The 27,157-nt window shown below is 40.5% G+C and overlaps 2 protein-coding genes across 4 annotated transcripts; both read left to right on the top strand.

Moving 5' to 3' along the window:
• The first annotated feature begins 1,847 nt into the window (after positions 1–1,847).
• On the top strand, positions 1,848–9,742 carry LOC115676885 (glycine-rich domain-containing protein 1). 3 transcript variants are annotated; one of them, XM_056305160.1, is made up of 9 exons: positions 1,848–2,005; positions 2,785–2,960; positions 3,831–3,948; positions 4,046–4,300; positions 4,655–5,113; positions 5,607–6,145; positions 7,132–7,330; positions 8,604–8,759; positions 8,838–9,742. In XM_056305160.1, the coding sequence occupies exons 2-9, from the start codon at positions 2,791–2,793 to the stop codon at positions 9,321–9,323; spliced, it is 2,382 nt and encodes a 793-aa protein (XP_056161135.1). In that variant the 5' UTR covers positions 1,848–2,005; positions 2,785–2,790; the 3' UTR covers positions 9,324–9,742. The 3 variants fall into 3 exon arrangements, with proteins under 3 accessions (XP_056161135.1, XP_030455771.2, XP_030455770.2); XM_030599911.2 differs by lacking the exon at positions 1,848–2,005 and having other exon boundaries at positions 2,762–2,960; positions 8,838–9,340; positions 9,442–9,742; XM_030599910.2 differs by lacking the exon at positions 1,848–2,005 and having other exon boundaries at positions 2,762–2,960.
• Positions 9,743–24,284: 14,542 nt separating this feature from the next.
• LOC115676955 (transcription factor GTE7) lies at positions 24,285–27,128 on the top strand. The gene is made up of 3 exons (XM_030600001.2): positions 24,285–25,959; positions 26,056–26,248; positions 26,331–27,128. Exons 1-3 carry the CDS (start codon positions 24,463–24,465, stop codon positions 26,420–26,422), a joined length of 1,782 nt encoding a protein of 593 aa, XP_030455861.1. The 5' UTR covers positions 24,285–24,462; the 3' UTR covers positions 26,423–27,128.
• The last annotated feature ends 29 nt before the right edge of the window (positions 27,129–27,157 follow it).

Genomic DNA, 27,157 nt, shown 5'->3' with positions numbered 1-27,157 from the left:
ACTTTTGTTCCATACAAAAATAGGCTAATACAACTATACTTACAAATTACCCAATACAAGTACATATTCCACTCATCTTCAACTATGGTAGACTGAGAAACTTCTTCTCATCACTCACTTTACATTTGACCATAAAATATGATACACAACAGAATAACAATACAATCAATGCTCGATAACACTTCCTTTCAATTTTCATTCTTGAAACTTCCTTCTTCAAATGATTGGCCAGAGATGCTGACGCCTTCATTTCAGCTTGTATTGAGTACACATACTCCAATTCATCCATTAATGTAGGTGGGCGTTGATGGCGTCCTTCAAGTAGCTCAAAGATCACCTTTATCGCTCGATCGGAGAATTTCGCATCAATCCATTTGAAATATTTGCACTTCGAGCCTTCTCTATACCTGGCGCAATCATTAAATCTTCTTTCAGGATTCAACCGAGTCCAAGATGTTCTTATTGGACTCGGTAACCCGCAAAAACAGTAACATTCGGCCTCTTGTTTGCTTCGTTGAAACGAATTTGAGTCGCCGCCGAAGCTGCTGCTCTCCATTTGCAAGATTGAGCTTGTAACTATGGGGGCGAATCAAAATAGGGTTTCAATTGGGGAGAAGATAGCCGGTTTTGCAAATTGAGGGATTCTCTCAATTTGGGGATTTAGGGTTCTTATTTGGGGGAAAGAGCACTAAACTGTGTCGTTTTAGGGATGGGATGCTGACTGGACTCTCCGGCGAGCCACGTCGGCTTAAGAAACTAATAAAAAAAAGACCACGTCGGATTTCCGGCCAAACTGATCGGAGTTGGCACTGAAATGAGCATTTTTCAAAAAATTTGGCACTAAAGTGATCCAAATGAAACTTTTGGCATTAAAGTGAGCGCCGTACACAAGTTTTGGCACTCCTGCTGTTCTTCTCCCCAATATTTAAGTCATATCATGTTTTGGCATCCTCCAATAGTCGAGTAAGCTGAATTTGAGCGAATTTTGTATCGAGGGACTTGATTAGACATAATTAAAAGTATACAAGCTCGGTTAGAAAAATGACATAATGACGCAAATGATCCTTAAACTTTGACCCAATATGTAATGTGGTCCTTGAACTTACTCCAATATCAACTTTTAATTTGTTCAATTTGGTCCATATTTAATTTAGTCGTTAGACTATACGAAAATATTTAATGCTCTCCTTCCATCAATTCAAGTTCAGAGACAATATTAAACATTTTTGTACAGTCCAACGACTAAATTAAATATGTACCAAAATTTCAGCGATTATATTGAACAAATCAGGGTTAATACCACGAAAAATCCCAAACTGGTATACTTGTAACAAATTTACCTCGAACTAATTTTTTTACCACAAAAACCCCCAAACTGGTACATCTGTGATAAATTTACCATAAGCTAACATTTTGACCACTAAAAACCATAAACTGGTACGTTTGTGATAAATTTACCTTCCGTTAAATTGAATTAATATCACAAAAAATCATAAATTGATAAACCTGTGAATAATAGAGGGGTAAAACCAAAAAATGACGCACTCGTTAACTGTTACGTGTTATTTAATTCGAAAATTTAACGGTAAAATTTAACTAAAACTAATGAAGAGTAAATTTGTCATAGATGTACTAATTTAAAATTTTTGATTGTCAAAAAGTTAATTTAAAATAAATTTATTACATGTATACTAATTTGAAGTTATTGTGATGTTAGCCCTCAGCATTCGTATTGCATGTTAGATCAAATTTCATCCACCATGCTGAAAATTCAGGGATGGTTTTTGAAAAGAACTAAGTGCAAGGAAAAGTCGTGTTTGAAGATGACCAGGAAGCTTTTGTACTGCACGAGCAACGTACGTCATCGTGCGCGAGCCTATAAGTACGGCGTCCCTGTCTCAAACCCGGAGAATTTTAAATCCATTTTTCTTGCCCGCATCATAATCGATCATCACGAACAAGACCCTCTCCTCGAACTGCTGATTCTCTCCATCTTCATCGCACAGTAAGTAATCTTTAGCAGGTCACACAGTCTCAGAGTCGCGGAGGATTTTCATCCATCTTTCTTGCATGCAAAGAGGACCGCGCATGTCGATGGTTTCTCTTTCTCTTTCTTGATCGTGCAGTAAGTAATCTTTAGCGGGTAGGCCAGTTCATCTCTCCTCTCTCCGGCGATGCCCGTCGGCTTCGACGGTGGCTCGAACTAGAGTCAATTCTTGAATCGTTTGTCCCGGCTTTTGTGTTGCGAACGATCGGTTTTCGGGGTACCCATTTGAGCTAGTTCGAAGCTGACGTTTGAAAAGAACGACCTTTTGGGGTTCTTGAATTTTTTTTTTCCGCGTTTTTCTTGAGGAATGATCTGCTGGTGAAGTTGGGTTGATTTTCCAATGTGGGTAATTTGGAATTGGACTTTGCTGACTTTTCCTGATCAAGTGCTTCGCATTTTCTTGTATTCCATTGAATTTTTCTTTACGCGTTCGATCATTTATGGGGGGCGCTTCCTTCTTTCGCTCTAGTTTTTGACTAGTCAAATGAGGAAAATTCACTGTAATTTGGACGTTTTTGTCTATTTTGGAGCGGATTATCCACTAAAGAGAACTGATTTGTGGTCGTGAAATGGGATAGCGAGCGTGTAGATTGACATGATTCATTAGTTTTTCTGTTTTTTTTTTTTCATTCCCGCTGATTGTCTTGTCTGGAGGTAAAATTGCAATAATATGTCATGTGTTTTGGTTATCTGAACTTCATAATCTGATTGAAGCTCGCTGAACGATGCGCTCTCAGGTGAGAATGGACATGCAGATCGAATTAAAGCGCGAATCGGAGTGGGCCGAAGCGCACAAGATCGAAATAAGTGTGGACCTGGTGGCTGCAGCCGCACAGCAGCTCAAGTTCCTCGCGGCTGTCGATCGGAACCGTTTCCTCTATGAAGGTCCTGCTCTCCAAAGGGCCATATATAGGTAAAAATTTGGTGCAGCAAGTTTTACGACCCTTCCTTTTTTGTTATATCTGTGTTCGTTGCTTACGATTTGGGTATATCTTTTGCCTTTGCGTTTGCTCCAATCACTACTGTCTTTTGTTTTGTTAATAAGAAAATTTCAATTGACTTGTTTTTGAACTTTTCTAGTGTCGGCTTATTCGCTAAGTGCTTCGGTCACGTGTTACGTGCCATTCAATAGGTAGACAATAGGAGCATTTCTTCGGAAGGAGGCACGTACTGATTTCTCTTTGTCAAACCTTCGATTAGGGTAAAGTCATTTGAAGTTCCTTGTAAAATGTGATTGCCTTGGGTGAGAAGTGTATCAGCGCATGAGTGGATGCAAGAGAGAGAGAGAGAGAGGGGAGAGAGAGGGAGGGAGGGGGAGAGATTTACAATGAACCTTTGACCACTTACATCCTCTGGAAAGCCTTGATGTTAGTGAAAGATGTTCTTCTCAAGTATGTGTGAATCCGAGAGAGTATGTTAAGTGTTTGTATATGTCTGACTATCTGAACTATTGTAAGATCTCACCAAGTGGTTATTGCTTTGTCATACTCTTGTTTTCTTGGACCGTCACGAATAGCGTAGTGGAGGACTGGCTCAAAACATATTTTCACTGAGACTTCTATGCTTGATGAGAAACTTTAGCAGCCTAATATTCTTTTTCCAAAATTAATATAGGCTTTCCTTTTCTTCAATTCATTCTAGAATTTTGCTCTAGTTTGGGGATTTGATGCACATTTGGAGTTTTGACAGTGGTGTCTCATGGTTTTTGGAAGATGATAGTACTGAATATTATCTCACTGTTTTCTATATAACCAAGTTCTGAAACATAACATGTGAACTACAGATACAATGCATTTTGGCTTCCTTTGCTTGCCAAACACTCAGAGTCCCATCTTGTCGAAGGCCCGTTGGTCGTTCCTCTTGATTGTGAATGGATATGGCATTGTCACAGGCTCAATCCGGTAGGATCTCAGCTTTCTTGTCCATATAGATCTTGTACTTCATCAAATTTTCACTGGACCTTCCGCGTTTTCTTATGGGATTTGTTCTTTTTCCCAGATCCGATACAAATCCGACTGTGTGGATCTGTATGGTAGGATGCTTGACAACTCTAATGTTGTATCTTCTACTCAAGGCACCTGCTCAAGGCGGACCGAAGAAATTTGGACAAAACTATATCCAGAAGAGCACTATGAATTAGACTTAGCTGCAGCTTTTGAAGAAGATATTTCTGAGAAGATGCTAGGGCTTGAAAAATGCACTGCATATGATTTGGTGTCAGCAGTCAAAAGACAGAGTCCGTTTTTCTACCAGGTAATGCAATGATCATAAGACATTCTTCAAATCAACATCTTCACATCATATACATATATCAGTAGTAGTAGGTACGGTGACGGTTCCCCAATGCTTTTCCACATGTTTGTTTATAATTTTTGTATTGATGAATTCTCAACTTCAGTGGGTGCTGAGTCATATCAGCCAAAAACTTGATTTGTAAGGTTTTCTATTAGATATAACTGCTCTTGTTTGCCTGATTTATCAGTGTTCTTATCTTTTTTAATTAAATAAGGAAGTGACTGGAAAGATTATTTGCATTGTGGCGAGTTTGGACTTTGAAGATTTTTTGTGATGATTAGAAAGGCTATCTTCCTTGGTACTTGTTCACAGGTTTCTAGGCCCCATATAAGCCATGATCTCTTCCTTGAAGAAGCCTTGGCCAGATATAAAGGGTTTCTTCATCTTATACGAAGAAACAAGGAGAAGTCAATTAGACGCTTCTGTGTTCCCACTTATGACATTGACCTTATGTGGCACTCTCACCAGTTGCATCCTGTTTCTTATTGTGAAGACCTCATTAGGGTACATGGCAAAGTTTTGGAGCATGATGACATGGACTCAGACAGATCTAAAGGACAGAAGTTGGATGTTGGATTTTCTGGAACTACAAATCAGTGGGAAGAGACATTTGGTAAAAGGTATTGGAGGGCTGGGGCCATGTACAGAGGAGCCGCCCCAAGTCCAGTCACTCTTGTACCTTTCTCATCTAAGAGTAAGAAGATCAAGGAATTGTTATCATCAGACAAATACCAGAATATAGTTCAGGTTCCAGACGTGAAGTTTGTGGAGGTAGTTGCTGCTAAGCTTCGTACTGCTCTTTTTGTGCACCATTTTCGTCTTTTCGGTCTCATTGATGTGTTAATGTGTCTCTTTCCATGACACGATTGTTGTTCAAATTTCTTAGCGTTTTAGCAGCATGAATATGCAGGTCTAGTCCTACATTTTTTCTTGTGATCTGACCATAATGCACCTGAGAGGGACTAGAATAGTGGACAATTCAGCGTTCATAGCTCCAAGACATCTTAGATAGAGTAACTTCAAATCTTGCCTTGTTCTTGGATTTTCTAAGTAATTATATAATAGTTTTTTAATTGTTCTGGCTCTAGTAATTAGTTTGGTTAGTCAGAATTAGGGTTGTAGAATTATGGAAGACTTCGATTCATGCATGCAAGAATACTTTTCTTCTTTTACTTCTGGGCAATTTAGATATTAGTTGTCGTAAAATATATTTTTCCATGTATATTCTCACTGTCTTAGTCTTTCCTTTCATTTTAATCTGCAGGTACTCTTGGAGTTTGTTGGAGTTAGAGGCTTGCCAGAGGGCCACAAGGGGACGCTTTCTGTCTTATTTAGTAAATCACAGCCAGACTTGTTTTTCAATGCTAAGCAAAGGCTAAGTATTTTGTCAGAATCTGGAGAGAAAATGGTTGCTTCGTTCACTTGTGAACCCAAAGGAGAGTTGCTCTTCGAACTTGCATCATATTCTCCTTCCACCTTACCCATTAAAAAGACACCTAGAGTTTTGGGCTCTGCCTCACTCTCTCTACAGGATTATTTGGTTCCAGTTTCAAAACTTTCTGACGAGAAATGGTTGGAGTTGGTGCCTTCTTCTGGCTATGCAAGCTCAGAATCAATGTGCTTGCGTGTTGGCTTTTCCTTTACAGTTCCAAACCCTGCATTGCATGTGCTTCACATGGTTCGTTCTCGGCCATTCTCTAAAAGTTCTTGCCTTTTTCCCCTACCTGGAAGGGTTCAACATGCCAAAAGCTGGACACGTGTAATGACTGATGCTGGTACTGAGGTTATTACTCTCCAAATGAGGTACAGTAGTTTACATCTGTATGCTATAAATATGCCTCCCTGAAACTAACACACACATGGTTCTTGCTCTATATCTCATTGGAAGTAAATAAATTATGGGCAAAGTAATCATAAACTTATGGGCACTAGTGTCATGTTTTCTCATTATGTTCTAGAAATTTATGCCATTTTACTTGGCCTCACAAGGAAGTCAGAATTTGGCAATCCTTAGAGCATCTAATTTTACAAGTAGAACTTACTGGTTTTGTATTTACTGGGTACAAAAATCCATCTCGATTTGACGTCTTTTTCGCACCTCTATTTTTTGGTCCTATTTAGAAGAACATTTACAATTTTTTAATTTCACATTGATTCCATGACTTTTCCTGTTAAAGTGACAATGCACTGCACAACACTATGGGAAACTGCAATTTTTCCTCCATTTACCTCTCGTGCCCAACTTTAAATCAATGTACCCTGGAATCAACCAGATTGCTTCTATTTACCTCAATTCCATCACAGCCAAGATAGCTCGATATGCTCTCATGGTTGATAGGGTGAAATGTCTTTTAGGCGAGTTTTTAGCAGATGGGTTGAATTGAAGCGGTTTTGGTCAATCAACGGAAAAAATTGGCTTAAATTTGTGCAGGGGAGCAACTTGGCTTCTTCCATTTTTTATCATACAATTGTGTTGAAATTTATTATATAACTTCCATCTACTTCTATTTGACTTTGGTTTTGTATGGATCTTTAGTACTACTTGTATTTGGAATATAATGAAGTCATGTAATTGTTCGAGGGGGCCATAGTGTAAAAATAAATCATTATTCTACACCGCATTCCCGTTGGCCACCCACTCCTTCATCGCTGCTGGGAGCATCTAGGCATCGGAAGTTAAATTTCCAACATAACAAATTATGCTGCTTTATGCATCTCTTGAATCTCCACAGGCATATAGCCCTGAAGTTTAATTTCTCTGATAAATCCTAACATGGATTGAATGTCAGGAGCTCGAAGAAAGAAAAGAGGAAGGACAACTTCACCCCTAGGAAGGAGGTGATTGGAATTACAGAAAGTGGTGAAACACGTACACTGGCTGAGTTTATGGAGGATGGATGGTCCTTGCTAGGTTCTCGTTGGTCCCTTAAGTTTCAGAAATCTTCCTCTGAAAATAGCCATCTCTGCATGCTGATAGGTGATAGAGTGGTATGCCTCCCTCTCTCAAAAATTCAACAAACTGTTTGGCACTTCTTTAGTGCCAGATTATTTCTTTGAAAGAAATAAATCGGTGTATCCTACAATTGGCAAAATTTGTCAGATTGTGCTTTTTAAAACTTGCATGCACATCTCTGTTCTTCAGACTGAATCTAGGTGTGATGAGGGGAGCAAATGCATATCATGACATGTGGCTTGTCTATGTCTCAAGATAGGGCATACATGGACTCCGTATCTATATGAAACATGAATACTGGAACTTTATTATGCGAATTTTTTTTTATGTATTTTGACTTTTAGAAAGCAAATTATTCACAAGGGTTTCAGTATTCCTCTCTTCAAATTTTTTGATAAATTTCCTTCGGTATTTTTTTTAATGGTGAGTTAGATTAAAGCAGTTCTGCAGTAAGACACTAACTTGCAATTATCTTAGTTTGGGATGAAAGTGTCCAATGCCCATAAGCCCACTCCAGATAGACCCTACATTACCTCAACAAAGAGTCATCATAGCATAGATGCATTGGATAACATGCCTGTCACCGCTCAACTAAGCTTGAGTAAGCATGTATGCCATTGCTGAGACTTGAAATTGGCAACAGACAGCCCAATTTTGTTTACCGCACGTGCTCAGTAGTAGCACCAACTCTGCACAGGAATCATGTTGGTGCTATTACTGTTCTGCCGGACTGTAAATGATCTCTAAGTCTGTTCCAATCCAAAATCTGTTCTGTGAAACAGGTCTTGCTAATTAACAGAAAAATAAAAAGTGGGAAGGTAGCCTCAGAGAATACAAACAGTATGTGATTACCAGTCCAATATATTCAGAGTTCCGCGGCTAGGAAAACCACGGCCTGAATTTCCTGTGGAGATGTAATGGGATCTTAGGAAAATTTAAATTAGCTAGTTTTTCTGTCATCTTAAACTTTGTTAAACATAACCAATATGAAATATAACAGGTTTTGAGAGTGGAAAGAGTTTTATTGCAGTGCTTGTTAGGATTAATGTTGTTGAAGCCGTGTAATCTTGGGACATTCATAGAGTCGCCCCCCTATATTTTGGTTTCAGCAATCCTGGTGAATACTAGCATTTATATTAGTCAAAAGATGGTTAAGTTGAAACCATAATGGAAGATGCTGTTTCAATTTTTCACAACTATAGAAGATACCCAGGAGAATTGCAGGAATGAAGAATAAGGATCACTTTGCAAACAAACATAAGTCAATGGGTTGTATTTTTCTCATTAGCTAGTCTTTTTCTCTGGCAGGTGAACATTTTTCCTGGCAGAAAACTGGGTTATGAACCAAAACATCATGAGACGCAAAAGAAGGAAAGAGATTTCGTGACTGCAGTTGAATTCCCCGCTGATAGTCCATATGGAGAAGCAGTAGCACTGATCAACTTGAAATCGGGAGTGGTAAAGGTAAAATGGATTCTCTAAAACTGCTTCTTTCCAGGATAGTGTCATTATCCGTATTGACTTTTTTTATTTGTTAAATAGGTTAAGGAAGAATCACTGTTGTTGACTATGGTGGTACTAGCTTTTGTGCTCTCTGATATAATGGAAAATGAAGGATTTGAGGCGGTAGCTGCTATGGAGGACAATGTGGAAGCAGACAATTTAATTAAGAAAGAAAGCGGGTTCCCAGCTGTAGGCAAAGAGAGTGTCACGGCCTTGCCAGTTGAAAGTCAAGTCGAGCCGAATGGTGATGCAGTTGAAGGGATTGAAGAAGTCCCAGCAGATTCTCATTCAACTGTCAGTGGCTGCGGTAGTGGGTGCGGGAGCGGCTGCGGGAGTGGGTGTGGCAGCATGGTAAAGAGCAGTGGATGCGGTGGATGTGGTGGTGGCTGTGGTGGCGGCTGCGGTGGCGGCTGTGGTGGTGGGTGTGGAAAAATGGTGAAGAGCAGTGGTTGTGGTGGGTGCGGCGGTGGATGTAGTGGCTGCGGTGGTGGTGCAATGGTTGCAAGGTCGAGGCAGCAGACCTAGTCAAGAGCGGCTCCGAGGTGCGTGCTGTGTTGATTTTCCATTCTGGTTCTTTTTCTACAACTATCATCTCATGGAAGGGTAGTGCTTACTAGTCATTCCTGTTTTCGGGCATGTCCAGAGGGAAGTATTCCTACAAACAGATGAGGTCATTCTGGGTCGACATGACGAATCATGTCGAAGGAATCAACCATTATCATGATTAATCAAATAAAAGGAGTGGATATTTCTTTACAGCAGCGGAATCAACGTGTCAATTGATCCCTGCCCTGGCGAATGCTCCGGCTGTTGAGAAATTCCACAATGTTTCTTCGGTTTGCAAGATCTATTGTATATATACATTGTTTATGTTGTGGACTGCATCTGTGAGATGTGTTTATTGTTCTATTAGGTGAATAAAGCTTGTTATCTGTTGTGCCAAATATGATACAAATGGAAACTGTTAATGTATGCATGATTTGTTGTGAAATGTTATCATCACTGAATTCATTGTCATTCAGACTCTTTGCCTACTAAACATAGAGCCCCGGGCAGCTGATTTTTGTCCAGATGTTTTCTTATATATCTGTTCACTCCTGGTAGTTTAAGGAAACTATACTTTTAGTCCCTGTATCTTTAAACAAAATTTGATTTTGGCCCTTATGTTAGGGAGTTTTGCATCTTTATACTTTATTCACCCAAATTTACAAATCATTCCACTGGTGTCCACTATCAAGTTTATCCGTGAAATGTGTAGTGCACTTGCTTTTTACCTACATTTAATGGAGCGGGCGCTCTTGCCTCCCCTCATTTGTCTAAAACTTGAAGTTAGTTCAAGATTTTTAAGTTATGATAAATGATTTTGGTCCAAAATGTAACTTTTGCCCCCATTAAATTTCTCAAAAAGAAAACACAATTAAGTGAATGGTAAATTCTTTCATTTCCATTTGCCCCCGCAGATTGATGAAGCTTAAAAAAGAATGTTTAGAATTATCGAAAATGTCATTGCTACGTACAAACAATGCACGCATAGTGCCAACTGTTGTTGTATTTTTCAGCATTAGGGGGCATCTTCGTCCATAAGAAAGAATTTAATTTGTTGCAGCTAGTTTCAGCTTAAGAATCATACATTGCAAACGATAGAACTTATGTGCATATTCGAAATTGAAGATTTATAATTTATGGTTTAACATGTCATGGGGTGAGAGTTCTAGATTGTAAAGTGTGAAGATTTACAGTTTGGGGTTTAACGGGAAAAATTGTCCAAAAAGTCATAAATCTATTGAACTTTTGCCAATTCAGTCCTAAACCTTTTCACTTCTTGCCAATTGAGTTTATCTGTCTAATTTCGGCCGTCCGGCCAACATTGACATGGCAATTTTTTAATTTTTTTTTGAATTTTTTAAATATTTTTTTTCTTTTTTTTCCTACCTTCTTCCCAATGGCCGATCCGGCAACCGGCCAGAGGCGCGGGTCGGCGAGGTCGACCTCGCCGACCTTTAGCGAAGCTCGCCCTCGCCGGCCACTAGTGAAGGCGAGCCTTGCCCGCTGCTACCAGGCTGACCTCGCCCAAATTCGGCTAGGTCGCCCAAATCTGGCTAGCTCGAGCCTCGCCTAGCCAAGGCAAGGCCGGCCTCGCTATCACTGGGTGAGGTGAAACCCAGCGATGGCGAGGTCAGCCTAGCAGCGGCGGGCGAGGCTCGCCCTCATTAGTGGACAACGGGGGCAAGCTTCGCTAGAGGCCAGTGAGGTCGACCTCGCCGGCCCGCGCCTTTGGCCAATCACCGGACTGGCCAGAGGGAAGAAGGCAGAAAAGAAAAAAAGAAAAAAAAAATGAAAAAATTCGAAAATAATATTAAAAATTGCCACATCAGCGTTGGTCGGACGCCCGGCGGCCACGTTAGCGCCGACCGGCCAAAATTGGCCAGATGGACTCAATTGACAAGAAGTGAAAAGGTTTATGACTGAATTGGCAAACTTAAAAGGTTTAGGACTGAATTGGCAAAGGTGCAATAGGTTTAGAACTTTTTAGACAATTTTTCCGAGTTTAACGTGTAAGAGATTTTGAGAGCTCGGGGGTAAAATTTCAGGTTTAACATGTAAAGTGAAATTTCCCCTAAGAACTATCTTCTTCTTTGCCACCAAAATTAATGAGAGCTTTTTGTGCCTGTAAAATTTTTGTGAGAGATGACATTGCAAATTCAATGGCAACTACATTTCATTACTATAAGTAGTAATGTCTCTCGTATCATTTTGAAAGATCCATCATCACCTTTAAAATTTTGTTCATCTTTTAGTGATTAAAATTTTCTTATCAACCAGGTGGAGTGGTTCAAAACTTGGTTGCAATTGCTTCTCCATTTCATTCTCGGTCTCAAGAGATTAGTCTACAAAGGACGGGCCGAATTTAGGTGTATTGCTGGTTTTAGGCTTTCCCACTTGAGGCTACGGATGGCTCACCCAATGGGCAAATGGTGTCGTTGGCACGTTAAATCGAAAATTTTGATAGCGGATGTTGTAGGTTTCTAACCCCCTTCAAACACTCTTTCTTTTTATAAAATAATGATTTTCCAACGTCCGATAAACAAGGGAAAATTTCAATTAAAGACCCCAAGGCCCGAATTTAGGTGTATTGCTGGTTTTAGGCTTTCCCACTCGAACCTGATGAGGCTACAGTGATAGGCTCACCCAATGGGCAAATGGTGTCGTTGGCACGTTAAATCGAAAATTTTGATAGCGGATGTTGTAGGTTTCTAACCCCCTTCAAACACTCTTTCTTTTTATAAAATAATGATTTTCCAACGTCCGATAAACAATGACATGACAAAAATTGTTAAGCGAGATGATACTAGACAAACATTTATTACTTGGCATGATCGAACAATTTTGTTAATCAAGAAACATTTGAATAAACTAAAAATAAGTTAAATGTTCTACCGTTTGTAAATGAAAACAAAAATAGATGTAAGCAAACGGCACCTAAGAGATTATTATCTTTTTATGTAGGGTGATGAAAAAAACAGCTTGCTGATTTCTAAATAAATGAAAAGAGAATAAAATCGCCACCTTACGTAATCCAGAATTTCAAAAACAAATGAGCAAATATCAAAGTTTGACGTGATAAATGCATTTCCCCTTAAAATATCTTCATGAAAAATTACAGAATGAATTCCATAATTTATATCGATCTAGCACTTGAACATTAAATCTTTTATTTCGTATATTCAAGTCTTAAAATTTGTCGTCGTCCTACATGTTAATCGTTCTATTAGGTCATTAATTACTAGTGGAGGTAAAAGTTAGAGGTGGCTTTTTTTATCAATTTTTTCTTCCACGTGCCGATCAAACAGTTAAAATCTAACACCGTGTCATTAAACAAAAACAACGTTTTTCTGTTAATATTAAACTGAAAATATTAAAAAAAAACTTGAAAAATTAAGGAAAAAGGGGTAGGACGTCCTACCACGTTTTGTAAACTTGTCCTTGACCTTACCCCTTCGACCCGCTCTCTGTTTGTTTGTTTTTTTTTTAAAAAATTTAAGTGTTTTCAATTTCTTTTAGTTTTTTTTATATGGCGCCTTAGTGCCACTTTTGTGAAAAATAAAAAATGCCACATAGAATTTCATCCATGAAAAAATTAGGAAGTTAACGGAAAGACTAACGTGGGGACGGTGACAAGATTTAGGACTTCAATGCAGGAATCGAAAGTTTTTGGACTCAAGTTTCGGGTTGACACGGATTTTTGAACTCTTGTTATAATTGTTTCAAAATCTTTTCGACTTTTCGTCCTTTTCTCAAATAAAAGGAGAGAAAGCTTAACATAGACATAATTTCAAATTCAGCCCCGAAAATGAGCTTAAAATAGTAATTAAAAAACCTTATTGGAGAGACAATTGTAGGTTCAAGTACTCATCCTGGTCGAATCCTTCCTGAACATAGAGCTTAGAAATAGATAAAACGTATGGATATATACAATATGGTAAGCAAAAGAGAACACACACTGTTGTGTGAGAAGAAGTAAACGTCAAATTGGAACATTTTTGTGCACAAAGATGAAAGCTAATGAGATCTTAATATCAATTAAATTGATAAATATTGTGGCTGGGAGAATATTAGATTTAAAAATTTGAACCATTGCAATGGATCAATGCGGTTATGTGATCAATTAACAAAATTTTCCAATATTTAATCTAATTTTGTGCTAAATATATCTGTGGATGAGAGAATATTGGAATACACATTTGAAAGATTTTTAGCAGATGCAAGTATGTCCTGTATTTACAAATTTTGTCCATCAAATTTAGCATGATGATTTCAATTCATCTATAGCATTAGATTTTGTCAGTTCGAATTACAAAACAATCTTTTGTGGATCATGTTTGTTGATCTTGGCTCTATAAGAAGCTCACCCCACCAAACTGTGTTCATCACACCACTCCTTCATCCCCCACAAAAAAGAGGAAATGGAGAAGACCAGCATGAAGAGCTTCTTCATGACTGCATCCCTGGTTGTCTTGCTTGTTTTCTGCTTGAGCTGTGAGGTCTGCAATGCAAGGGAAGGCATCAGTAAGATGCAAACCACAGAGGGCTCGGCTGATCCTCAATGGCTGTGGCATTGGCCGCCTTTCAGGCTCCCCCGCCCTCATTTCCCCCGTCTGCCCCCTTTCCCGTTCCCTCACTGGCCTCCGTGCCACGGATTCCCGTGGCCGGCACCGTCCCCAAAACCGTCCCCAAAACCAGCTCCAAAACCGACGCCAAAACCAACACCAAAACCGACGCCGACACCAGCTCCTCCGGCAAATGGGACACCCTCCACCACCGTCGACGCCAACACCACCCCCAGTCGAGGAACCAGCATGCTGCCGAGGTCCAAGTCAGCACCGAAACTGACACCAACATCGAAACCGGCTTCGGTGACGACGGAACCGACCGATTGAGGAGCACATGAGTTCCCGCATTTCGTAGTTTGGTACATTGAGGCAATGTCTAGTTCTATCACTTCGATGGATTCATGACCCTTATATTATAAATAAAAGGACTTGCTCCTAGTTACATCTCTACTCTTTCATCTTGGCATGTCACTCTCATCACAATCATGTGGATTCGATGCTATTTCTTATGAGCAGCTTTTGTCATGAGCGATAGTTGCGGACGCGATTGATTTTATTCATCGTGCAACATCGTAATGAATTAATAACAAAAATTCATAGATATAATCGTATGCAGAAGTTGACATTTTCTTTTTATGACTACGCAAATTGCATATAGGACAAGCAATCTACCAAAATTTTCCTGCTATATAGGTTGTTAGTAAAATTGGGATTTCATCTTGTTAAGGGAGAGGAAGACATAAACGTGGGATGAATGATTTTTATTTTCCCATCTTTTTGTTTGAGGAGGACGTGTCGTGGACGTGATTTGAATAAGACTTACAAAACGAGTTTATTCACATTTTAGGAAATTCTTATGAATAAAGAAACTGAGCAATAATGCTTCCGACTTATTGAAATTTTGCCTTCGCCATTTTCTAACTTGATAACTTGATTAGCGAGTTCTCTCTTTTAGTCGTATCGTACGTGACATGCCAAGTGAATCTGAGATACTTCCTCGAATAGCTTACAAAAATGAACAAACAAAAAATATTCTTACCGTCAATGAAAATATTCAAAATGAAGACATTTTACGTATGTTAATTATTTCAAACGACATGAGTGATCGACTTTAAGAAAAAGTCTTATAAATCATTTATTTTTTGCGAAATAAATTCTTGCTTTTCAATAGTTAACAAATAGCAAAAGGTGAAAGAAAAATCTCATGGCACATGTTTTCGAGCGTTAAAGAAAACTTATCAAAGCGTGATATGAAAACATAACGTGGTATACCTAGACAAAATTATAGATGAAAAAGGATTTGAAGGAGATTTTATCGTGCTTAAAGCAAGGATGAATTTATTTATGTCCTATTTTTATGAGATCCTCAAGATGGAGATACCGTTGCTTGTAGAGAGGACGAAGAGTCGTATTTGCATGCGAATGGAAAACGAAAATTCTCATACTCTCTAGAAAAAAACTATTAAATATGAGTAAATATGAGAAATACTTATATGACTGTTTTTAATCTACTGCGAAAATAAAAGTTTGTTTTGGGCCACAAAAAACAAATAATAAATAATTAAAAATTTTTGTGAGTTCTATTCCTTTATAAATTTGTGAGCTCAGAACATGCCGATATTCTAACACTAGCCTAAAGACTGTTATACAAGCAAAGTTCAGTAAATTATATTGGATAGGCTTGTCTTGTTACCGTGCGTCACTCTATTTAGTGATCACCACGTGTCCATTATGGGCCCACTTGTCAAGTTTTTCTCTTGCTCTCTCCTCCATTGCCCTCTTTCTCTAAGCTCGCTCTTTGCAACAATAATGACCTCTCTCCCTCTTTCCTCCTCTCCCTGTTGCTCCTCTCTCTCCTTCTCCCTTCGGCCCCTTCCCTCACCTACACATCCCAGAATTTCACCAAAAAGTTCACTTGCCCTCTCGCTCACCTGAGCTCGACCTCTACACCTCCCCAACCGTCGCCACCGATGGAGTCGCTGGTGCTGACCGAGCCGAACATATGTGGCTGAACGATGTCGACAACGGCCATGGACGAGCTTCAGCGTTGGTCATGAACCGCTAGTCCAGACTTGGATCTAGAGAATTCCAGATGTAGCCTCACCCACCTCAGTCTCCAAACGTTGATCAGATCTAGCCGGACGATGATGACAATGACCATGGACGAGTGTTGGCGTCACTCTCGAGCCTAGCTCGTCCATGACTGATGATGTTTGTGTGATGCTGCTACCCACGGCCACGAGCATCGTCCATGGACTCAAAAGGCTAAAAAAAAGAAGTGAAGAAAACAGTGAGAGAAGAGAGAGAGAGAGAGAGTAACAAAGGAGAGAGAAAAAATCTGAAAAGTGAGCCTCGCTCGGACATGTGGCGAGCAATAAGTGGAGTGACACATGACCTACGTGGCAAGACAAACCTACCAAATATTTTCTCATTAAAGATAGAATAAAAGGATATGTCGAGATTTTCTATGGGAGTTATAAAGTGGATGTAATATATTGTGAAACCACTGCCAACAGTTCTAAAATGTTAAGCTGGGTTTTTGGTTTGAGATTATAGCGTGAGAATATGTACAGGACAGGCAAATAGGGGCCTAAAAAGTTCAAACTCGAGACCTTCCACTCTGATAGCATGTGAGATTTTGCGAGACAATTACCAACTGTTCTAACACCTCTTCCCTTCTCAATGTGTCATACAGTAAGAAATTGATTGGAGTGGGTAATCTTTGAGAAGGGGTTTATTATCTCAAACAAACAGGCATTCATTCGACTTTTTCGGCAGTTAAGGGATAGAATATCAACATCTAGCATCAACCATTGGGGCACCCATCACGGCAAGCTTTGAATTCGATCACTAATATTGAGATAAAAAAAAAAGAAAGGGCTAATTTGTGTGATGTATGCTGTCGTGCAAAACAAACTCATTCTTCATTTCCTTTAAGTAATAATAAAACCGATGGAATTTTTTATTTGTTGCATTGTAATGTTCGAGGGCCAAATCAAACAGAGTCTCTCAGGTGCACATTATTTGTGCACTATCGTTGAAGGTTATAGTTGAGCAATTTGGGTCTTTTTGATGAATGAAAAATCAAAGATATACAAAATTTTCGTTAGTTTTTCTCATATGATACAAACCCAATTTGGTTGAGCAGTTAAAATGGTTTATGCTGTGCATGGCAATTATTCTGTGCCCAAAATCTGATTCTGGACAGAAATGATTCTTTTTTATTCTATGCCTGGAAATAATTTCTAAGCATTTGAAGGCGTTTGGTAACTGCCCAAAATTTTTGTTCTTAGAATAGAAAAAGAAAAAAAATACGTTTGGTAACTACACAAAATTTCTTTTTATTAATAATATTTTGAATTTTTTAATATTTATTTCTTTTATTTCTTTTTTTTTTCTTTCTTTCCCCTTCCTTTCTTGGCCATGGCCGGCCACCGGCGCCGGCGACCGGCCACAGGCCAGGGCCGGTGAGGGCGTCGCGGCCCTCGCCGGTGGCGACGGCGAGGTCGGCCTTGCCTTGGCTAGGCGAGGCTCGACCTCACCCAGATCTGGTGACGGCGAGGTCAGCCTCACCTTGGCTGGGCGAGGCCGCGAGCCGCCCTCACCGGCCACCTGTGAGGGCCGAGACGCCCTTGCCGGTGGCGACGCCCTCGCCGGCCCTAGCCTGTGGCCGATTGCCAGCGGTCGGCAGCGGTGGCCAGCAGGTGACGGGGCCGAAGAACAACAACAACAAAAAAAAAAGAAAAAAACCAAGAAGAATCAGTTCTGAAAAAATTGTTCCAGAATCAAGAAGCCATTTTTTTTTTATTCTTAATTCTGTTCCAAAACTAATTCTGGACACAATTTTGCAAAAAATTTTGCTCGGGCACAAAAAATTTAACAAACGGATTTCTGTTCCCAAACTGATTCTGGGAACAAAAGAATAGAATCAATCACTATTTGGCAAGTTGCCAAACAGGCCCTTATAGTGATAGTGGCCATGAATTAGAATTTTTTTCAAAAAGTGGAGTCATGCATCATACCTCATGCACTTACACACCACAGCAAAATGGGCGGGTTGAAAGAAAACACCGACACATTCTTAATGTAGCACGGGCACTTCGTTTTCAAGCGAACTTACCAATTCGGTTATGGAGAGAATGCATATTGACGGCTGCTTATTCAATCAATTATACTCCAACATCGTTATTACCAAGAAAAGCGCCTTTTGAGCTTTTGTTTGGGAAACCCCTGTATGATAGTCATTTGCTAGTTTTGGGTGCATTTGCGCTTTGCTCACATACCATCAAAGGGAAAAGACAAATTTCAAGAAGAAAGGGCAAGAAAATGTGTATGGGATATCCATACAGCGCGAAAGGTTGGAAATTTTTTTATTTGGAAAAAGGAAGAATTATTGGTACGTGGTGATGTTGTTGTCTACGAAGATTAACAACCTGCACACGAGGATCTACCATTTCTTCCTCTTTCGACTCCAGATTGTGACCCGGGGCCTTTTGATGGTAGGCGAAATCAACCTTAGGAGGAGGAAGAAAGGGTGCCTAGCCAAGTTCACGAAGAAAATGGGTAAATAGTGATGCATGGTTGTGACAATCCAATCCAAGTTGAAGAGTAGTTAAGCGAGCAACCCGATGACCAAATTTCAATCCCAACTTGTCCTGCACAAGAGAAAGGACAGCCGACCCATCTCTTAGATTATGTGTGCCATATATTCCAAATAGAGACCCCAGCTCCTCTGCCCACTCTTTCAATATCTTCATGTACGATCTATCTAATTGAGAAGTTTATTTTATACGAACGATTTATTGAGTGCCACATGGCTTTTTAGCTTCTCGTTGATTTTGATATTGAGCCTAGAGATTACATTGAGACTATTAATTATCATTTATGGAGAGATGTGATGGCGATAGAAATTCAGGCACTAATGGGATCTGGACACAAGCAACTTTACTATAGGGTGCAAGTGGGTTTACAAAATCAATCATCGAGCCAATGGCAGTATTGAGTGATTAAAGCTCGTTTTATCGCGAAGGAACTCACCTAGATAGATGCCATGGGCTTCCATAAAATCTTTGCACCAATGGTTAAACTAGTCATTATACAGTGTCCTCTTGCACTTGCGTTGGCTCATAATTGAGAGTTGCATCAAATGGATATTGACAACGCATTTATGCATGGCAACTTGGATGAGGAAGTTTATGAAACATCTACCAGGTTTCACAACAACGAACTCAAATCATGTATGTTGACTACAAAAGTTGTTATATTGTCTTCGTTAGGCATCTCAAAATAGGTTTTCAAATTTCTTTAATGCATTGAGGGAGTATGATTTTGATCAATCAGCAGATTACTCATTGTTACCTATTCTCATGATGGTACTTTTCTAGCCGTGTTATGTTAATGATCTCATATTGGAAGGAAATAATTCAAAATAGCGCACATTGCTTAAATGGTAACTTGACGAGTGTTTTCATATCAAAGACCTTGGCAAATTAAAGTACTGTTTGGGGGATTGAAGCGATACGGACAATTTCAGGGTTATTTCTATGCTAGAGAAAGTAAGTACTTGACATCCTATTGTAAAGTGGCATGATAGCAGCTAAACTAGCGACTTCTTTGATGGAGCAACAACACCGGCTAGCTATAGCAACCGAACTTGTCATGAAAACCCAAGTCGTTATCATCGATTAGTGAAACGTCTACTTTATCTCACTATACTCGGCCTAAATTATGTTATTCCATCCACATACTTTCCCAGTTGATGCGGGAATTGAAGGAGCAACAATGGAAACTTGTTATACGAGTTCTTCGATAATCTTAAGAAAAACCCCAGACAAGGAATTCTGTTATCAGTCCCGACTTCACTCCGCTTGATTGCCTTTTGCGACTCCGATTGGGCGAGTTGCTGGATAAGTTACCGATTACTTTATCATGCTTGGTAGTTGTCCAGTCTTTAAGAGAAATAAGAAGTAGACCACAATTTCTTGGTCCTCTACTAAAGCTGAATATCGCACTATGGCAACTATTACCATTGATTTAATTACATACTTGTTTCTCTTGGGGTATTGCACAACAAACCGATGGGTCTTTATTATGACTACCAAGCTACTTTATACATCGCGGCAAAATCAATATTTCATGAACAAAAGCACATTGAAATTGACTGCCTCTTTGCTTGGAAACATGTATAGTTCGGGGCCCTTGGAATCGAGCACGTATCCACTAAGACTTCAACTGGCAGACATTTTTACCAAAACATTGGGTCGAGATCGGTTTAATTTCTCATTAGCAAGTTGGGTTTTTAAGACCTCCATGTGCCAACTTGTGGGTGAGTATAATGGAAGATTTACTGAAGATTTTCTTTCTATTTTGTTAATATTTTGTGTATCTCTTATCAATACTTAGGATTTTGTTTGTTTGTTAGTTAGCATAATGTTGGGAATATCTCTTATAATTAGCTAGAGATATTTTAGTAGATTTTCCTTTTCTTTTCTGTTAAGCAACACCTTGTATAAATATCGGTACTGTATGATGAGTAATACAAGCAATTACGATGCCTGCAGGTGTATGTTGTATAAATCTGAAGACAGCGAATAAACAAAGAGTCATGGAATGTGGCTGATTGGATTGGATTGGCTTCTAAGGAGGAAATAGGATAAGACAAAAAAAAAACTGAAATCTTTAATCCATCTTGAAGAAATCAATTACTAAAAGTACAATTCGTTGATAAAGATTTTTCTTTTTCAAAAAGAATCATTTCTTATATAATACGTTAAGCTGGTACAACGAAAGTATAACGAGTATTACTGTGTATATGTACGTATTGGAAAGATGGTAGATTTAGATATTTTAGAAAATGCTCTACCTCGTGACTATTAGGCATTATCCATTATACTCCGGATAGAGGAATACTAAATGTTTACCTGTAGATTGATATATAAAGGATCTTCTCTAAACTTTTGCTTTTGTTGAAAGGACTTGAAACTCTTTTGTGAATACGAAAAGAATCATGCGTTGCATGGGTAAGCTTCTCTAGGAAGGGAAAGAGACTTTTTGTTGATGAACATCCACATCAAATTCCACGTAAAAGCCAATTTCAGTTTAATATTATTAGATCTTGTCTCCCAATAATATGATGCAACAATGCATAAAGTGTAAATACGGAGTTACGACCGTCCTCGCTTTGTTGCTCACGAGTGAAAACGTTTATATCGCGTCTGGAATGAAGAAATAAAATGGGATAAGAGAGCGGGATGAAGAAAGAATGGAATGAGCATTCCTACTCTTTATTTGGTAAATTGTGGAATTGGAATGAAATGGGTATTATTTTTTTTTAATTGAAAGAAAAGCATTATGGTAACGAATTGGAAATAGGATTCATAAAGAATTCACAGTGTAATTATAATTGAATTGCAAAATAACAAACTCATTGTGCTAAAAATCACATTACAGAAACAAATCATAATGTAAAGCATTAATTATTTGATACATTTTGTTGCTATGTTTCTGTCAAGAAATGAGAAAAGATATCCATAATTTAACATAGGAGTAATTAACTTTATCATAGTTATCCATATAAAAACAGTAATTATTATTCATACTTAATCTATCATATCTCGTAATCAATTTATTTAACTATTATTTTTACTGATTTATATAATTATGAACATTTCAGTTATATATAATAATTAGTCATGATGACTAATGTTGGATTATTCAAACTAGATTACGTAATAAGCAATGTTATTCAATTATACCTCACAATAATCAGTAATTGGATTTTAATAAATAAAAAATTTGGGTGGAAAATGTTAGTAATCATGGTTGTACCTTATACAGGTAGGAATTATAGTTCCGTCGACTAGAGAAATAAGCACTTCAATTGGAATTTCATTCGACATAATAAAAAACCTACCGAATGAGAGGAACAGACATTTCAATTTTGAACTAATTTTCATGCAAACATTACCAGCGTTGACGATTATTTCATTTCTTTATACAATGTCATGATAAATTAACGAAAAAACTAATTACTTTAATTCGTGGGGATATAAAATACTTTACATTGCTCTCTTTTATTGTGTGAAGTTTATTTTAGAAAGCAAACGGTAAATGAAAATTCCGCTATACTTTCAATAGCTTAAAAAATCATTTACTAAAAAATCAAGAATTTCTTTTAGAGAAGATGAAATTGATTGTTGTACTGTAAGAACAATTAAGGATTAGGAAAATGATACAAATAGTCCATAAACTATATAAAAATGTTCAATATAGTCTTTTCATTAATTCAAGTTCAGAGACTACATTGAATATCTTCATATAGTCCAAGGATTACATTGAATATGTACCAAAAAGTCTAGGAACCACATTGAACAGATGAAAAGTTTAGAAACTACATTGAACATTAGGCTAAAGTTCATGGACTACATTCGACAAATTAAAAGTTCAAGAAACATATTGTACATTGAGTTAAAGTTCAGGGATTGTTTGTGTCATTGTTCTATAAGAATTTTCATCCAGTGCAATTTTTAGTGAAAAGTGGGTAGTTCCACTTGTTGTTTTAACCATTCTATCCTTTTTTATTCTGCCAATTTTACGTTTTCCTTCTTCAAAACTAAAATGCATTACGATATTAAAGAAATAAGTGAATGGTGGAAAAGTCAAGAGAGACAAAAGGTGGTTTTGAATTTAATGTATAGATTGATAGATATAGATATCATGTTATAAAAGTAAAACTTAAATTGGAAATTTTATCATAGATTTATTAATTAGGAAAAGTACTTACGTAGTTATATGTCGCAATTCCAAGTTCGATCTAACATGTGGAGCCGATGAGAATTTGGTCGGTACCACACAAGTGAGGCCTATGTAAGTTTGTCGTCGATGTGAAGGATCTTCTTGAAAAGTATCATCGAAATACTTATTTAAATTTAAAAAAAAGTACAAGTGCTATCAATACTCTGGAAATCAAAAATTTTCTCATGAAGTACGTGCATTGGGGGTACTTGTCAACACGTGTCAAAAAATAAATAATTATTCTTATGAAACAAAAAAAACAAAATAATTTACGAAACAAATTAAGGTCAATCCTTTACTTTTTACTTAATGTGAATCTTTTGCTCTTGCAACTTGAATGTTTTTAAGTCCGGAATACCCGAAACTTCCCCACATCCAAATTTCACCTGCAGATCCACATATCAAAGTTTGGCCAAAAAAAAAAAAACACCTTATACTTTTACTAATCGTAAACGAATAGGCTTTTTAAAAAAAATTTAATTGAAAGAAAATTTCATTCATTTGTCAAGATCAAACATGAGAAAGACATAGAAAGCTTCCGAGCAAAGCAAATCCCAAAGAGCTGCAAAACCGAACAAAACCTGGAAAACAACAAAGTGTAGCATGTAGTTATAAACACATTCTCGTCCCAAAAGATCGGATCTGTCAAGTGCTTAGGCGTGTTTTGGCTTCCTTGCTCTAATCGTCGCATTTGCACATTCGCGGTACACAAAGGCTTTTACAAAAAGACATCAACTCAGATAAAAATAAAAAAAAAAATAAAAAAAAAAAGTCGCGACGAAAAACAAAACGCCGTTTACCCGAAAAGTCCAACGGTTTTTCCCACATCCGGCTCACCACCTACCACTCGCCGCCGATCCGACGTGGACCGCACGCGCCGGCGCAGCGTAAGCCCCCGTGCGCCGCCGGCGCAGCACCCGATTCGCCGACGTGGCAGGCGGGGCGAGGTGCGTGGAAACCGGCTCGCGAAATGCTGACCTGGCAGGAGGATCCCCCCTCCCCTCCCCCCCCCCCCCCCCCCAGCCCCCCGGATTCTTGCCCCGAGAAGGTTCCGCTCCCCAAAAAAAAAAAAAGAAGAAAAGAAAAAAAAGAAGAAAAGAAAAGGAAAAGAAGTCGAAAGATATTTTCCCCGTTCCCCACCCCCGGCGCGGGCCCCACCGCCACGTCATGGCCCCGGGGGAGGGGGGCCCCACCGCCCAGCGAAAACATCTGCACCTCCCTGATTGATCCGATTATCGAACTTGCCTCGCCCTCCCAAAAGAAAATTCCCCGAAATTTTTTAAAACTTTGCCACCGGGAGAGGGGCAAAATGGGGAAATCGCGACGCCCCCCCCCCCCCCCGGGGTTCCGGACGGGCGGCCGAGGGTCGCCCACGTGTCGGTGACCTCGGATCTGGGCCGTCCGTCGCTCCGGGGCAGCGCCACGGAGATCGGGCAGCCAGGGGGAGGGATCCGGGCCGTCGGCGAAACGATCGACGGTCGAGATCCTTCGCGGGCAGATCTGGAGCGCCTTTAAGAAGGGGTGGTGCCCTCATCTTCTTCCTCGTTCAAGCTCGATAAAAAAACCCTCGTCCCCATCCCTACCCCCCTTTTCCCCCTCCCCCTCGCTCGCTCCCGGCGATCCCGATCCTCCGATGCTCTCCGCCGCCGCCGCCGCCTCGCCGGGCTCCGACGGACGGTCTCCGGCGTCGCGCTGCTGATCGCCGGCGGCTCGCCTCGGATCCGACGGATCTGACCCGGCGCCGAACGGGACCCTTTCTTATGGCATCAGCCCTCCTGGTCAGTCGAATCGAGCCGTCGTGGGGTGACCGGAAGGTGTATATGAGGAAATACACCGCCGCTGCCGCCGATAATCCCCTCTTCAACCCCAATTCGAACCCTAACCCTAACCCGAACCCGAACCCTAGGCACGTCCACGATCCCGCCAATTTGCGCTTCCGCAAGGACGAGGACTTCGCCGCCGCGGCCGCCGTCGACAATGACGCGGCCTCGTTCGCCCCGAGGTCGAGGTTCGACGCCGCCTCCGAGTACGTCACCTTCAATCTCGGGGGTTTCTCGAGACCGCAGCTCAAGGAGCTCAAGAGGCGCCTCGTGACGGAGCTCGAGCAGGTCCGTGTCCTCCGGACCCGCATAGAGACCGCGGCTGCCTTCGAGGCCCGGCCCGTGTACCAGACGTCGCAGTTCTCGGCCACCCGGCCCTCGCCGGAGGCTGCGACGGAGTCCCCGAGGCTGAAAGACAAGGGGATTGCGGCGAAGGCGCACGCGGGGAAGAAGAATTCGGGCATTAAGCGTGGAACCCCTTTCGGGTCGGACAAGGATCCGAAGAGACCCGTGAAGGATTTGGTTGCTGCCGGCCCAGATAAGTTCGTCGCGAGCATGATGAAGCGGTGCGGCCTGATCTTGACGAAGATCATGAAGCACAAGCACGGGTGGGTATTCAACGTCCCTGTTGACGCCGTGGACTTAGGGCTTCACGATTACCACCAGATAATCAAGAACCCCATGGATCTCGGCACCGTGAAGACGAATCTCGAGAGGAATTTCTACCAATCGCCACAGGAGTTCGCGACCGACGTAAGGCTGACCTTCAACAACGCATTGACGTATAACCCTAAAGGGCACGATGTGCATCACATGGCGGAGACGTTGCTCGTGCAGTTCGACCAAATGTTCGATCCTGCCTTGAGGAAATACGAAAAGGAGCGGCAGAAGGCGTCTGCTGCCGCAGCAGCGGAGGAGCCCAAACCCAGGGTTTGGGATGAGGAATTGGTTCCGGAAAGCACCACGAGGAGGGATCCAGAAGTAATGCTGGTGGAAAAGAAGAGAAACCCCAGCCCAAAATTCAACCCACCATCCGCATTGTCGAATCAAGAGCCATTGGTGACTTCTCCGCAAGTTGCACAGCCGGCGCCAGTGGCTGTGCCTGGTATGAAGCGAGCGAAGTCTGGGAAGTTGCCGAAGCCGAAGGCAAAGGATCCGAATAAGAGGGACATGAGCTTTGAGGAGAAGGCGAAGTTGGGGATGAACTTGCAGAACTTGCCCCCTGAGAAAATGGGTCAGTTATTGGCCATCATAAGGAAGAGGAACAAGCATTTTGCACAGGATGGAGATGAGATTGAGCTCGACATCGAGGCCGTGGATACCGAGACTCTTTGGGAGCTTGATCGGTTCGTTTGCAATTACAAGAAGCTAGCGAGCAAGATCAAGCGCCAGGGGCTCATTCACAACCAGGTTGTTGCTTCAGAGATCACCAACAAGGTAATGTGCTGATGTTTCCTGTTCTGAGTTTGCAATTCCTTTTACTCAGTTCGGTTGGCCGATGGTCTGATGGTGTTTTGTACTTGAATCATGTAGTCGCCGGAGAGGGAAGTAACTGAAGCTGTTGTGCCGCATAAGGGAAGGAGGGGAGAAGCTGGTGGAGAGGAGGATGTGGACATTGGGGACGAGATACCCATGAGTAATTATCCTCCTGTGGAGATTGAGCGGGATGCGAGATCTAATACCTCTAGCAGTTCAAGCTCAAGCAGTGATTCATCTTCATCTAGTGGTAAAAATTTGGTCTTTTGCCCCTTGTCTTTTCAGCGTTCAATACGTTCCATTTTGGCTGAGACGAGCTCTCTATCTTGCAGGGTCAGACTCTAGAAGTTCTTCTGGGAGCGATTCCGAGGCGGACAGTGTTCAATCGCCCTTTGTTGGTTCAAAAGGAGCCCACGGAACTTGAGGAGGGGAGGAGTTTCTTGTTTCGGTTGAAGATTTGGGACCCTTGAGATAATGGGTCGGTCTAAGTCCCTTGGCTCGTCGAAGGAAGCAATCTTGGTGGGGGGGTTGTGTTGGAGTTGAGTGAGAGGTAAAGAAGAGGGTTTGAAGGTTGAGGTATGTTTGTGCCTTTTGTTTATTGCGATTGTGATGTTGCTTGCAACTCCAAGGAGTGGGCAAGGACTGGATAAGGGGGGAATTGCTGCAAGGCAACGGTGGGGATTTGCTCTGAAGTGGCTGGACCAGAGATAATACTTGCCAGAGCAAAGGAAGAACCAGAATATTGTAGGGACGACTGTTAGGATAGGGTAATGCAAATTTGAGAGAGATAGGAGTAGGTGTTCTTTTAGTGTAGCTGTACCGAAATCTTCGAAATGAATGATATGATCAAAGTAGATGGCCGAAAATTTTTTTGTACCATACCCCCAAGTAAAATCCGCCACATGGGTTTCACTGTGGTCAAGATGCATAGCAAGAATGAAAAACATGTACAGAGTGAGAGGGAGAAGAGAGAAGCAGAAATGCAGAAAAAGGGAAAAATTTGCTTGCTTGCTTGCTTGTTCTAGTGCTTCAAGTTCAACCCATGTGGGCTTAAGAGCTATTCTTCAGATTTCCCTTGTCCATCCATATTTATGTGTATGTGTGATAAGAGAAGCCGCCTGTTATATCAATCTTTTCTACCCTTCTGCAGCTTTTCAAG

The sequence above is a fragment of the Syzygium oleosum genome, unplaced genomic scaffold (genome assembly GCF_021117445.2).
Source record: "Syzygium oleosum isolate NSW1041296 unplaced genomic scaffold, Sole_v2.1 Sole_v2.35, whole genome shotgun sequence".
Classification (NCBI taxonomy): Eukaryota; Viridiplantae; Streptophyta; class Magnoliopsida; order Myrtales; family Myrtaceae; genus Syzygium; species Syzygium oleosum.
The sequence above is the reverse complement of the archived record's forward strand: the minus strand, read 5'-3'. Positions and strand labels throughout refer to the sequence as shown.